The sequence below is a fragment of the Acipenser ruthenus genome, chromosome 4 (genome assembly GCF_902713425.1).
Source record: "Acipenser ruthenus chromosome 4, fAciRut3.2 maternal haplotype, whole genome shotgun sequence".
Classification (NCBI taxonomy): domain Eukaryota; kingdom Metazoa; phylum Chordata; class Actinopteri; order Acipenseriformes; family Acipenseridae; genus Acipenser; species Acipenser ruthenus.
Window position 1 is genome coordinate 82,235,693 of NC_081192.1, and position 14,001 is coordinate 82,249,693.

Consider the following 14,001-nt stretch of genomic DNA (forward strand, 5'->3'; position numbering starts at 1 on the left):
TCCAGGCCCTGGTACTCTCCCGCCTAGACTACTGCAACTCCCTCCCGGCTGGCTTCCCTGCTTCCGCCACCCGTTCGCTCCAGCTCATCCAGAACTCTGCTGCCCGCCTGGTGTTCTCTCTGCCTCGCTTCGCCCACGCTACTCCACTACTCCGCTCGCTCCACTGGCTCCCGATCACCGCTCGCATCCAGTTCAAGACTCTTGTACTAGCCTACAGATGCCTTGACCAGACTGCACCCAGCTACCTCCAGACCCTCATCTCTCCCTACACCCCCACTCGACCTCTCCGCTCCGCCTGCACTAGAAGACTGGCTCTACCTCCGCTACGCTTCCCTGCCTCCACAGCCCGCTCCTTCTCCACCCTTGCTCCGCAGTGGTGGAACGACCTTCCTACAGATGTCAGGACTGCCCAGTCCCTGACCACATTCCGGCGCCTCCTTAAGACTCACCTCTTCAAACAGCACCTGTAGAACTCCTCTGTTTGTATCCTGGGACACTATCACCCTTCATTTAAATGTGCTTTATTTTGCTCTTATCTGCCCCCTATTTTATTGCATTTAATCCTGTACTTCAGAATACTGTAATCTGCCAAGTGTTTAACCTGTAGTATTTTGTATTTAATCATATCCTGATGTAACTATCACTATTTAATCATATCCTGATGTAACTATCACTATTATCTGCTGTATTATTGAATTGTGGTTTGTCACACTTGAACAAAAGTTATTGTATTTCTTGCTCTTATTGTATTACTTGTATTGTAACACTTGAAATGTATTTGCTTACGATTGTAAGTCGCCCTGGATAAGGGCGTCTGCTAAGAAATAAATAATAATAATAATAATAATAATAATAATAATAATAATAATAATAATAGTAGGAGGGGTAGATCAAGAGATCTACAAGTGCAGTCTAAAGTGGGTCTTGAGGAGGTGGCGGAAGGCAGTGAACGACAGAGCAGTCCTGAGGTTCTCAGGTAGCTGGTTCCACCACAGAGGGGCTAGGGATGAGAAGGAGTGGGCATGGCAGGATGGAGAGTGAAGGGAAGGCATGACCAGTCGGCCAGTAGAGAAGGAGCGGCGAGGGCAAGAGAGGGTGTAGGGAGGCATGACAGTTTGGAGATAGAAGGGGGCAGGGTGGTGAAGAGAGCGGTAGGCATGAACATAATATAAGCATCTTCTTTTTTAAAAACTCTCATTGTAAAGATAATTTAACCCAGTACTGCTTCAATTTTCTGAAACAATACACTTTTCCAGGTGGCAAGGAACATATGTAGCTGGCAAACACAATACAGTCCAAAGGTATACAAACTATATAGCAGTGGTTTTCAACTTTTTTTTTTTTTTTTTTTTAAACTATACCCCATGTGTCTGGAAGTTTCAGTTCAAGTACCCCTTTACAATTTTCACTCTACTGAATGGTACCACAGTTTGGGACTGACAAACTGCTGGTTAAGGATAGAATACCAAACAGTAATCAAATGACAGTATTTGTGAATCTTGTCAGAAACACATCTATTCACATTCTATTCGGCAAAGTTATTAATAAATAATCCAAATTAGTATGTACTGTAAATATTTATCACGTTACCATTTACTTCCCATCTCAGAGTAACTATGTGTGCCATTTGAAATGTTTACAACATCAAAAACATTAACCTCAAGATAAAGCTACAATAACAAACTATGATAAACTTTATTAAAAACAACATAAAAATGATCCAAAGGGACTCTATAACTATCTGTCTCTTTGTACTTTCTGTGTATTTGTCCTTCGTTTTCCTTTGGCAAGTAAGACATTTATCAATTTTTGAGCCAGATATGCTCTATCAAACACTAAAAACTAATTCAACAGGGTGCTATTGCTTTTACTAAAATGTAGCCACTCCTAATATCAAGCATGCGTACACAGGTGGATGATAATTTTGAAACTATAGTCAGGCTGTAACCTTTGAGCGGCGATACAAAAATGAAATATTTATGCACAGTGGTTTAGAGATAATACATAACACTGTTAAAAAAATGCGTACTGTGTACCCCCTATGATCCTTAGAAGTACCCCCGGTTGAAAAAGTAAAGTACTTTCACAATTTCAATTAGCTTGCAGGTGGCCATCTGGTCTGATTACTTGTGGCACTTTAAGAAAAGACTGCCTGTTCTTAATTGGGTTTCTAAATCCTATAAATAGTTTTATAACAAGCAGTGAACTCACTGGACTTTATAGCTTACACAGCTTTTGTATCCAGGTCTTGCTATTCACCATACAGTTCTATGAACAGCAGCCCATTAGCCTATAAATGAGCCTAGCTGCATTGCCATAGACTGCAAGTTTCACTGACTGTAGTTGATAAGGGAAATTTGAAATTAGGGATTAAGTCTCGAGGTCAATCCTTTATCAGGTATTAACTAATCAAAAGCTTGCCAGAGCACCTGCCATCTCGTTGTCTGCAGGCACTGCATATTTACAGTGTTACAGCTCTGGGCACAAAGACTTGTATATTGTAATGAGGTGGGAGGGAACCAAGAGAATCCGGGCGAACAAAAACTAAAAACAAACAAACAAAAATGGTTTTCTCTATGTAATTTTTAACCATGCTGCAAGTTTGCAAAAACCTTAAGTCCCCCAGCAGACAGTGAATGAAGTGCAGCGACAGCTGGCTGTCATCTTACAGAGATTGTCATCATTCACTTAGAGCAGCTCAGCTGTCCCTTGCTCCCTACAAATTAAGGGATTGAGGGTAGAATGGGAATGCACCAACTGTGGGCAGGTCCTTGAGATCTCCTTGTCAGAGAGCCAATCAGACAGCTCCCAGAAATGGAGAATGCTGACTGAGCGCTGCAGGAGTTAAAGTGGTCTGCTGTGGGGCAAAAAGAAAGAAAGAAAGAAAGAAAGAAAGAAAGAAAGAAAGAAAGAAAGAAAGAAAGAAAAATGCAGACAACAGCAATGCTGAATTCTGAAGCATACCATCAAGTTAATTTTTAGCATTATAATACTGTATGCTTCAGATCTGTAAAACATTATTACAATGTGTACCATCTCATCCAAAATGTGTTGGCTTGAGAAATGGAAAGGAATGGAGGAAGTGATCCAAAACAAAAGACAAGCAATGTCGTGAACTTGGTAACCCAATCCTCCGAAAGTTCAACCTGCGAGTTAAATAAATACACATGCTTAACCCTCATTAGCAGGCTCTTTTAAACAGTTACCATACCTTGGCAGACTATATTAACACCTTACTTTAAAAAACCTGATTAGGTCTGCTAACCTATTTTTAAGGTACTTCCTCTACCTTAAAAATAGGTAGCACCATTAGTTTCATGATTATAAAGACACAGTTTTCTGTATTACCTGTCTGTAAATATTGCTTACCATCACAGGCTATTTAGACTCAATAAAAACAGAAAAATAGTATCACAAGAAGAAGAAGAAGAAGAAGAAGAAGAAGAAGAAGAAGAAGAAGAAGATCCGATTAGTGGATTCTCTAAAAATAAGCTGAATCTTGGCATGACTATAGATTTGTCAGTCAGTGAGCAATGACAATCGACAATCCACAGGAAAAACAACAAAAATGTTCATGCACAGTCCTTCATGTGGACTACAGGACGTTAAAGGAAGAAAATAAATTACATTGGGCTTAGAAGAAATACAAGACCTGTTGCGAGCAGCTGGGATGGATTACAACAGCCATTAACCTCTAACACATAAGCCCAAAGCCAACACAGGCTGTGGAGACTGAAACTTCTTGCCCCTGAAAGCTTTGAAGTCTAGAACCACTGACATGAATACAGACTTCCTCAGAAAAAAAAAAAAAAAAACCCTAGAGGACACAAGCACATTACTCAGTTTCAAACTGCTGTTTGCTGCAGGCTGAGGTAACAGAGAATAGGGGATATCATAGCATGCTTCTTGCTTTATAAAGGACTGACTCTTTTTTGTAAATGTCCTTAAATGTCCACAATTATAAAATGTCTATAATCTACAAAGCCTCCCACTACACAAAGTTTTCAGATTAATGACAGTAGACATTTGTCACAGCGGCTTTAGAAGTATGCAGTTTTCTGAAACAAAAGATTCCTGGTGCAGGCTGACACATACTGGAAATATTGTAAATGGACAAAAGCAGAAAGGCTACAGGTTGTTCTGTTTTTTTTAAAAAATTTTACCGAACTAGTTTACTACTAGTTTAGAAAAGTTTTGAACACAAGTATAAACCTTATTGGTCAACTAACTTAAGAGGTAGGCACTAGTGTGCATCGTCTCCAGGCGCCTAACTGGTGACTTATGAGGAAATTGTATGAAGTGTCAGGATCTCAATGGCCTGACCAGGAGAAAATCTCCCTGATTGATAATGAGGGTGATTGCTTTTGTGAGAAGGATTAGGCCTTGACATATCAGGTTACACCAAATGATTGAACCATTGGACTGGTTACACCAAAAACCTGCTTAATCTGAACTGCAGAGGTCTTGCACAGTCTTGGCACAGCTGTAGTCTTTTCTCTCTCACAGTTGCTGACATAAATCAATTTTGAGGAATAACAATGGTGGAATGATCAAACTATTTTATTCCAACTAAACCAGATTCTGACCTCACCGTCATTTTTTTTTTAATACCCTGTACCATTAAAGCAAAGATGTATGTATTTCGATTTTTGTAAGTACATTTTAAAGCATCCTGTAAATGTAAGAAATGGCTATAGTAAAAAAATGCAGATTTTATTCTTCCATATAGAAGCAGTATAATAGAAATGAATAATAAAAGTGTTTACAGAAGGCATATGTGGTTAAAAAAGAAACCAATATTCTAGTGGAATCTGAACATGACTGATGTAGCATAAGGAAGAAGATTCCACCTCCAAGTCCTCAAAATCCCAAAGAGTTTTACAAAGCCAGTTCAGTGCACACTGTTAAATGTGCTCTGAATAGGGAGACACCTCTTTATCTTCTTCCTTATCAATTATGTTGAAATGGTGCCTACTAAACTGAAACCAACTTGTACATATTCTGGTCCACTGTAGTGTGCACATGAGTTTGAAAACCAAACTCTTTAAATTAAAATCAGATTTGTTTGCACATTTTTGTGGAGCTGCTAACACTCTCCACATGCGTTTGTTTCAAGTGAATTTTTCTATTACAGGTTACTATTACCAACATGCAATCTGAAACATTCATTCAATGAACCAAAGAAAAACCTTTCACTGAAACCATTTCAGGGTATGTAAATCCTATGTGCAAGCACCCTACAAATGAATGATGTGCATGAAAATGCACAACTCTGTGTGAAATGCAATACCCTTTTTGTACATCTCCAACCCATCTTAAAACAAATACAAAAGTTGCATTTGTTTTGAACTACAAACAATACTCTTCATGTGGAATTAAATTGAAAGATCAATTCGCAAACAGTAAATTACTTACGCAATTAATTAATTGATTTCAAAATTAATTTATGAATTGACAAATTAATTTAAGAATTGATGAATTAATTTAACAATTAAAGATTTAATTTTGACCCTTGCAACACTCCATAATAACATATTCTAAAATATTCCTGACGGAACTCTCCCTAAGCATCTCTGACACTCACTACTATTACCACAGAAAACATCATTCTAACCTTCTGCCTTAAAGGTGAAAGTGTCATTAAAAAAAAACATGCTTTTGACTCTCCTCATTTTAAAGTGTCACTCAACAAAATAAAAAAGTAATAATCATTTCTGTTAACGCATAGATGGGTTTACATTTATTTCTATTTCCTGTGCTGCAGCACAGACATTAAGCAATGACAGTGCCGTCAAGGTATTCTTAGAGAGTAAGTAGCGGGGTTCCAAAAAATATAATGTTACACAGCCCCATGTGTCGCTACAACTGTTTAAATAGCGTACCTGTAAATGTTATTTTCATTGTTAACATCCTGACAGCTTTTTACACTTATAACTCCAGAGTCTGTTTCAAAGGTCTTTTCAAAATGTCCGCTCTAGTGCACTGATAGTGTAAGGATTATTGTCCACATTGTCAAACAGGTAACACAGCAATAACGATCCATGATGTATTATGGATCAGAAAAGCCAGAGTACCACTGATTCAGAGGATAGATCTCAAACCCCAGTGCACTAGAGCGGACATTTTGAAAAGAGCTGACTTTAAAGTTTTAAGTGTAAAAAGTTGTCATGATGTTAGAAGGAAAAGAAATTACAGGCACGTTATTTAAACAGTTGTAGCAACACACGGAGACATATAGCACTATATTTTTTGGAAAAACGCTACTTACTCTTTAAGACTTGTAATAAATGACTGACTTTTAACTTACCGATACAGGCATGGACCCTTACAGAGAGCTGCGTCCTCAGCACTATACTGTGCTTCTTACCCCTCCTGGTTGAGAAAATAAAAATAAAACAAAACACTTCATCAGATTTATATGTCTTACTATTCACTGTTTTAGATTTTGCAACATGCTCTATTAGTAAAATTTTAGTTACTTCAAGTACAGTGATATTTTATGTAATTTTAAAATAAATTATATAAATATCCATGAATTGTATAAATAACATGGACAAGCAGTTCCACAGATAAAGCCTTCAATAGCTCAGCCAGTATCAGGGAAGTCAGGAAGTCAGTACTTCGTGTAACATATTTGCAACTTTTGATCAAAACAGAACCATGCATGTGACTTTTTTTATTTGATAAACTCACACACTTGTGCAAAGGAACACCCATGGCAAGTTTTTTTTTTTTTCCCCAATTGGATTAACAATTCAGATACAGCTCAAAATCTATGTCAATATGTAATTATGCACCTTAATTTGTCTCCATCTTAAAACAAAGCAAAGCCTATGAAAAATTGCCTGTATTCACCATATTAGTTCCCCCTGGAGAAAGTGATCAATGAAATGAACTTCCTGAGATTGCAGGTGAATTATAATGACAGCAGTATCTGGCTGGGCCTAAGGGTTTATTTTGACAGGGGCTTGTTCACGCTGGAGCTTTGTCTCTTGATAATGGAAAGCTTCCGTTTGTAACACAGCCAGTCCCTCATGATTCAGAGGCAGCACTCTGTCATTAAAATATTATGGCAAAGAAAATGTCAAATATGTACGTACCTCAGATTACTCTTTCAATTAAACTATACAACTGCAGGATGAGGTTTTGAGTTTTATGTATACAATTTGATATGCCTGAGCATTTCTATGCTAAACTGATTTGACATTAATGCCAGGGCTGATCCAATGTGCTAGAGCAGTGGTTTTCAGCCTCGGTCCTCGGGGACCTCTGTGTCTTCTGGTTTTCATTCCAACTGAGCTCTTAATTACTTAACTAAGCCTGTAATTGAACTAATAATTAAGCTTATTTAGACCTTTTTAATTGTTCTCAGCTCCTAAAAAGTTTCAAGTTATTTATAACATTGTATAGTTAAGTTGAAATCTCCAATTTAAAAAGGCCAAATTAAGCTAATTATTAGTTCAATTAAGGGTTTAGTTAAGGAATGGAATGACAACCAGAAGACACAGGGGTCCCAGAGGACTGGGGTTCAAAACTACCACTTTACTTCCATTTCACTTATGAATATATCGTAATTTATTATTTTTTTTTTAAATTATTTGTTGACTTGCTTTTTCTCATTTTTCGCATAACAAGCGACACATCGTTTTAATTTGTGCTGTGGGAGTAATTGCTTCGCCTCAGACAAAGTCCCAGGACCCATTACCAACATTGGAGGCTTGTTGCTAGAGATTGACATCACTGCCTGTGCCTTTTGCTACACTGCTACCTGTACAACTGAACACCTCATCGGTGCCCTGAACATGGACGTTTCTTACTGGCAAAAGAAAAGACAAAAGTGAAAATGAAACAACACAGCAGCCGTCTGTAAAAAATAAATCTTGTAGCATCCAAGAAGAGCACGAATTGTTAAGAAGGATTGGGAAGAATCATTTTGGGCAGCAGTGTGGAGTAGTGGTTAGGGCTCTGGACTCTGGAGCGGAGGGTTGTGGATTCAATCCCAGGTGGGGTACCCTGCTGCTGTACCCTTGAGCAAGGTACTTTACCTAGATTGCTCCAGTAAAAACCCAACTGTATAAATGGGTAATTGTATGTAAAATAATGTGATATCTGTATAATGTGAAATAATGTATACTGTGATATCTTGGAACAATTGTAAGTCGCCTTGGATAAGGGCGTCTGCTAAGAAATAAATAATAATAATAATAATAATTTTGTGTAACTGAAAAAGCAGAGTAAGCCATATTACCTGCTTTGCGAGTGTTCTTTCAGTTTACAAACGTATAATATAAAACTTACTCTGTACAGTACAGTAGTTGTTATCTCTTGATGGTAGCAAAATACACAAGAACAAGGGAGAACATTGCAGAGCCTTACAGTTTCTGTTTAATTTGTATTGTACTGTAGAGCTACAGTGTATTAAACTTTAAATGTAACACTATGGTGTTTTTTCATTATGTCTGTTTATACTGTATGTATTAAGCACTTTAAATAAAATATATTCAGTTATTATGAATCAAAATACGATAACTGCCCTGATTTCACCAAAAACACCAGATGAAAAGACACATTTTAGTAAGGATTCTTTTTGACAGCTCTTCCCTGAAGATCTGAATGCTTGGTTTAAGAAAAAAAAAAAAAAAAAAAAAAAAAAAAAAGGGGGGGGGGGGGGGGGGGTTGTATGACTGCTGCATGTGTTAAATACTTTTGAGAGCTTTGTGGATGACATATAGGCTGTATGAGATGTAAGATATGTAAATATAATATTCATTTTAGACCTGCAATATAACATTTAAACATGCTTTCTCCAGTCTAACACCAACACTCCAATTTAAAAAAAAAATTCATTTATCTGAATAAGGACATTTGGCACGAGTGATATTCCATGCCATACAAAACTGGCTTGAGTCGTTACATCAGCTTCTTTACTGAACGCCGAAAGGAGCTGACTGCTGAGGTGTGCTTTTAAAGAGGCTAGCTTGTTTCTTCTCAGGTTTGATCCAGAAAGATATTCCGATGAAAATGTGTTTTGATTTGTTTCATAATGACGTTTAAGGTTGCTCGCCTTGTACAGACTACAGTGTGTAACTTCAGTGATTTGTTGTAGATGAGACACAGAGGTTTACCACTGTTTTCAGTGAAGGCAAACTCTTCCTCCCATTCTGGCTTAAAGCCTCATACTTTTGTTTTTTACTCTCGGATGGCTTGCTCAATGCCATTGTCTCCACGAAACAAACAAGCACTTAATTCAAAATTATGAAATTCACTTTCAACTGCAGATCCGACTTTCACGCAAGGTGATTGAAATACGCATGTGCCAGCGAGCGGTGTCAAAGGTCATCAAGTGACGAAATGTCCTTGCAGTCAACATGCAGACTCAAAGAAACTGAAGATAGAGAAGGGGAGCGAAGAAAGAATAATAAACATGAATGAATATAGAAAACAAAAATAATAAAACATGTTTATTTTTCCTTTTTCTCTCTTTTCTGTTCGTTTTTGTTTATTATTCTTTCTGCAGTTCATTCGAGCCGCAAAGTGTGTGTCACCCAGCATTTCACCAGGAGCCGCTTTTGAACTGCCAGGGAGCCGCGGTTTGGCCACCTCTCCTCTAGACTATAGTGTTTTAGTCAAACTATAAAGAAGTTATAACTTCAGACAAACATCTCAGCGAGAATTGTGGAAACAAAATTGTGGATATTGATGAGGAGTAATAGTTGTGACCGAGGCCCCATTGAGAATACAATCAGTTTGATTTTTTAAATAAACAAAAAAAGAAAGAAATAAAACAATGTCCACGCATAAGTTACATTTTGGGCTCTGCAACTGTTAATTTCTGTTAGCCCCCTACATTCCCAAATTCTGGAAAAACAACCTGGCAAAGTTTTTACCTGATTTCCATTGGAAGTTAACATGTTTGTTCCGAGTTGCCCCCAAGTCTGTCCCTGAACAGATTTGTTAATGCTCATCACTTTACCAAGGTTTCCAATCTTCCTGTCTTACAGGAACAAGATCATGCCTAACATCTCTACGGTGGTAGATCAGGTCATGGGTAACAGGAGAGATGCTGGACATATTTAAAAGACTGCTGTTGTGTCCTTCGACATCAGCTGAATGTTTTCCCAGGAAACCTAATCTGAAAACCAGCACTTTCTGTCTTGACCTTTATAAATAAGAATCAGTCTCCATGGCTTTCCCTCTCTCTGTCTCCTTCGGTGTGAATATCAGGGATACCTACCTGGTCATTTCTCTAATTGTTTCCAGCCATGCAGAGTACTCAGAACTGGAGACTGGCTCCTTGTTTACTTTTCATTTGAATGCTAAGAAGTAATATCAATTTCATCCTTCATTCCCTTAATAGGTAAATAATTAAAATAAATAAAGGAGCCCCTTGGCTCCTGACATTCATGTTTGCCACTTCAAGGTTACTTTAGGTCTTTCACAACTTTACATGAGCACTCTTCCTGAGCCCCATCCTGAATGTTGCAGATCTCTTGCCTAATATCATACTGGGCTTAGATAAAGGGTCTCTTTAATTGGTTTGTTTGTATATAGATTTAAGTAAATACAAACAAACACAACTTGGCCTTTGCTGCTCCCAGTCTTTGATTGACCATCTTGAGAAATAAAAAAGTCTAATTTAGGGTGTTGGTGAGATAATGAACAAATCTGGAAAGTATGACACAGACATAATCAACCACACTTACACATTATTAATAATAAGCTATTCCTCTGCGCCGTTTCTCTCCTCTAATCCCACTATTGCATTAACTGGTTTTGACATTTACTGGTTTCCTTACAAGTCAGCCCTGGCAAGGGATGAAACACACATGCCATGCTTATCAAAGGATGCCCCTGCTAATGTAGGCAAGGTTAGGAAGCATTCAAACCCAATACACATCCTCTAAATGAAATCTTGTCCTTTGGCAGTTGTTCAGATGGATAAAGTGTCTGACTCTGCTCTGCCGGCTGGCCCTGAAGTACAACCTGAAAACAGAATCTAAAACCTATTGTCCAAAGCTATACAAAATAGATACCTTCAGTAAAGTTTATCATTGAATGTTAAGAGGATTATGAAAAGCAAAGCCTTGCACAAAAAAAAGGAGAGTGAAACCTTTTTTTTCACTTTTCCAAGAGTCCACAGAGAGACTAATTAACCAGGTAGTGATAGACATCATAAACACAAAGTGTGCATGTCAGGGAGCAAAGACACAACCACCATGATGAAAACCAGCGATAGCACCTTCAGCCCGGTTCAGAAAGGCTGTTTTGCTCAGAAACATTAAACCTGTAAGATCATAAACAATAAACCTGAGCTGATAACAATATAGTTCATAAGTATTTTAATTGTCAGTGTCCTGCTGAAAAATTCACAGGATTTTTTTTTTTTTTTAAACAGGACATTGGTTTTTACTGATATAGACCCTATTTTTTTTAGCTATTATTCAATATTTTCACAGTACTATTTTCTAGGAAATACATAATATTTTGATTAAAATGCTGTTTTATTTTGACTCCGACATTGTAATAAGCAGCCCTACACTGTATCCTAGGATACAGCAGACGTTTAGACGTCAGAGGATCAAATAACATTCAAACGTGGTTCTCTGTCACTTCACAAACACATTATCACCTGATTATGTTGGCCAATCAAAGTCTGATTATTGTGGCAAATTCTTGGCATGGTAACTACTAGCTTGATCAAAAACTAAATTGAAATACATGAATACATTTGAGATATCTAGAATTGACTTCCTGTCCAGTTTGAGATATCTCAAAATGACTTCCTGTCTAGTTTGAGATATCTTGAAATGGGCCGAAGTCCATTCAAAACACAGAGCATTTTCACAGGAAGTCAATTTGAGATATCTCAAACTAGACAGGAAGTCAATATGAGATCTCAAATTCAGTTTGAGATATCTCAAACAGGACAGGAGCTTATTTACTAAAATGAAATACACAGAAACTATGTAGTGACGTTTGAGAATCATAGGTGAAGGCTGTACGAATACTGTATATTTGACACCACTGCTACATAACATGTCCTGGTTTACAAATGCATACCTAACTACTGCTGATACATAAATACAAAGCAACATTTTGCTAGTGACTCTCTTGCAGGCCTATAAAATATGACCTGACATTTTTCCAATGTTTTCATACAGACTGCTAGTAAATTAAATTATAAACACAAACATGCAGAAATTTATATAACAGGCTTTCTGTTCCTTAAAGTGGAAATCTGATACCTGACTGAGGTGTGAAATATGTGCTACTATTCAGGAAAGCTGCTGTTATGCCCTTAGAACTTGCAAAACACAATCTAAAGAAAGCTGTATCCCAGTAAAAAGTGACTGCCCTTTAAAGACTTTCAATGCTGTCAATCAAGTGTATCAGAAATCAAAACAGTTTACCTTTGACAGCACCTTTTAACATACTGTAAATGTGTTGGTCCAGGGTTCAGAGTGTTCCCATAAATGTCTCAAATGTATTGGCACCGAAAAATATTAGCTTGACCACCCCTGAACCTCCCACTTAAGAGGGTACCAATTTTACCACTTTCTCTGCAACCATGAGTCTTACTGAGTGCCTATTTATGAGGTTTCAGAAAATAAGTCATAATGGGATAATTCATGATTAAAAAAATAAATAAATAATTTAAATGAATGTAGTTGAAATAAACTGTTTTAGCTACATCAATAACTTAACTGTTGCCTATCTCAGAGTGTTTTGGACTGTAGTAAAATGTTAACTGAATTAAGCACAAAAAGTTACAAAACTAAATACCAATGCTGAACGAGGAACAAGACTAAAACATTTCACACACATGCACCTGAACTGTCGTTAACATGGAAATTAATTTCAGCCAATACCAACCAGGGGCTGGAAATAAACTGACAAGCCCACTTGGGGGTTTGGGGGGAGTGGGGTGGGGAGCAGTTTGAGTTTCAGGAATCAACAGGTTCATTGGCTCAGGCCACAACCTGCCACAGAACGGAACCCTGCTTAGTCCTCAGCAGTTCTAAACCCTTTATTTAGAAGAAAAACAGCATATAAAAAGAAATGGATGTAAAACATGTTTTAAAATGTATTTGTGTAGGCCTTATTGGCTGATTTCCCAAACGCTGCACTTAACACGTGAACGGTATATTTATTAAGCAGAGCTGCGCTGTTAGCAACCTCTGCCAGCTCTGGCCTTGGGCTATTGGTAGCACAAGGTCAAATGGCATTACTGTAGGCACCACATCAAGAGATTCTGCATATGTGCAGAAACCTTGCCAACAGCTGCACTTGCAATGGGTTTGCGATGCAAAATTCCTGGATGGTTTGATGATGCGTCTGTTTTGGTTGCTAAATCTCCTCTGGCATGCCAACAGGGTAAAGCAAATATTTCTGTTTTAATACATTCCGTACAACATTGGAGATGTAAAATATGCTGTAGCAGTAAAGCACTATTTTTTAAATGTAATCCCACTTAAACCATTCAGGACTGGGGAAACAAATTAAATATATCATGTTAAAAATGTGATGATATATATATATATATATATATATACACCACCCACTCGATATATCGCGGGTGTCGGGGTCCAATATAAATCCACTATATATCGAGGGCCGCGATATAGCGAGAGACCCATAGAAAAACAAATAGGCTAACAAATACTGTACAACCACTCCCTCGTTTTATCAGGGGCGTCAAGGTCCAGTATAAATCCTCCACGCAACCTGCTTTTTCTCATTTTTCGGATATAAAAAGGCAGCACGCTGTTTTAAGTACAGCGGAGGGTAATTGCTTCTCATCAGCTTAAGTCTCCAATTAATTTCATGAGTCTTCCTCTCCTTTCTCAAATGCGCAAACCTGCTGCATTGAAAGAATCCATTCTCAACATAGGAGGCTTGTTGCTAGGGAGCTGATGTCACTGCCCTGTGACTTTTGCTTGTGCATTGCTGCCACAAGTTAACACCTTGTTGGCTAAAATAAAAACCTCTTCAGCAAGTAGA

At 37.8% G+C, this 14,001-nt stretch overlaps 1 protein-coding gene across 8 annotated transcripts in view; it reads right to left on the minus strand.

Moving 5' to 3' along the window:
* LOC117400336 (FH1/FH2 domain-containing protein 3-like) overlaps positions 1 to 14,001 on the minus strand; it is a 284,731-nt gene that overhangs the window by 242,078 nt on the left and 28,652 nt on the right. For all 8 annotated transcript variants that reach the window (XM_059022942.1, XM_059022941.1, XM_059022940.1 and 5 more), the window contains exon 3: positions 6,308 to 6,372. In XM_059022942.1, coding sequence (XP_058878925.1) covers positions 6,308 to 6,372 — 65 coding nt within the window. The remainder of the gene's footprint in view (positions 1 to 6,307; positions 6,373 to 14,001) is intronic.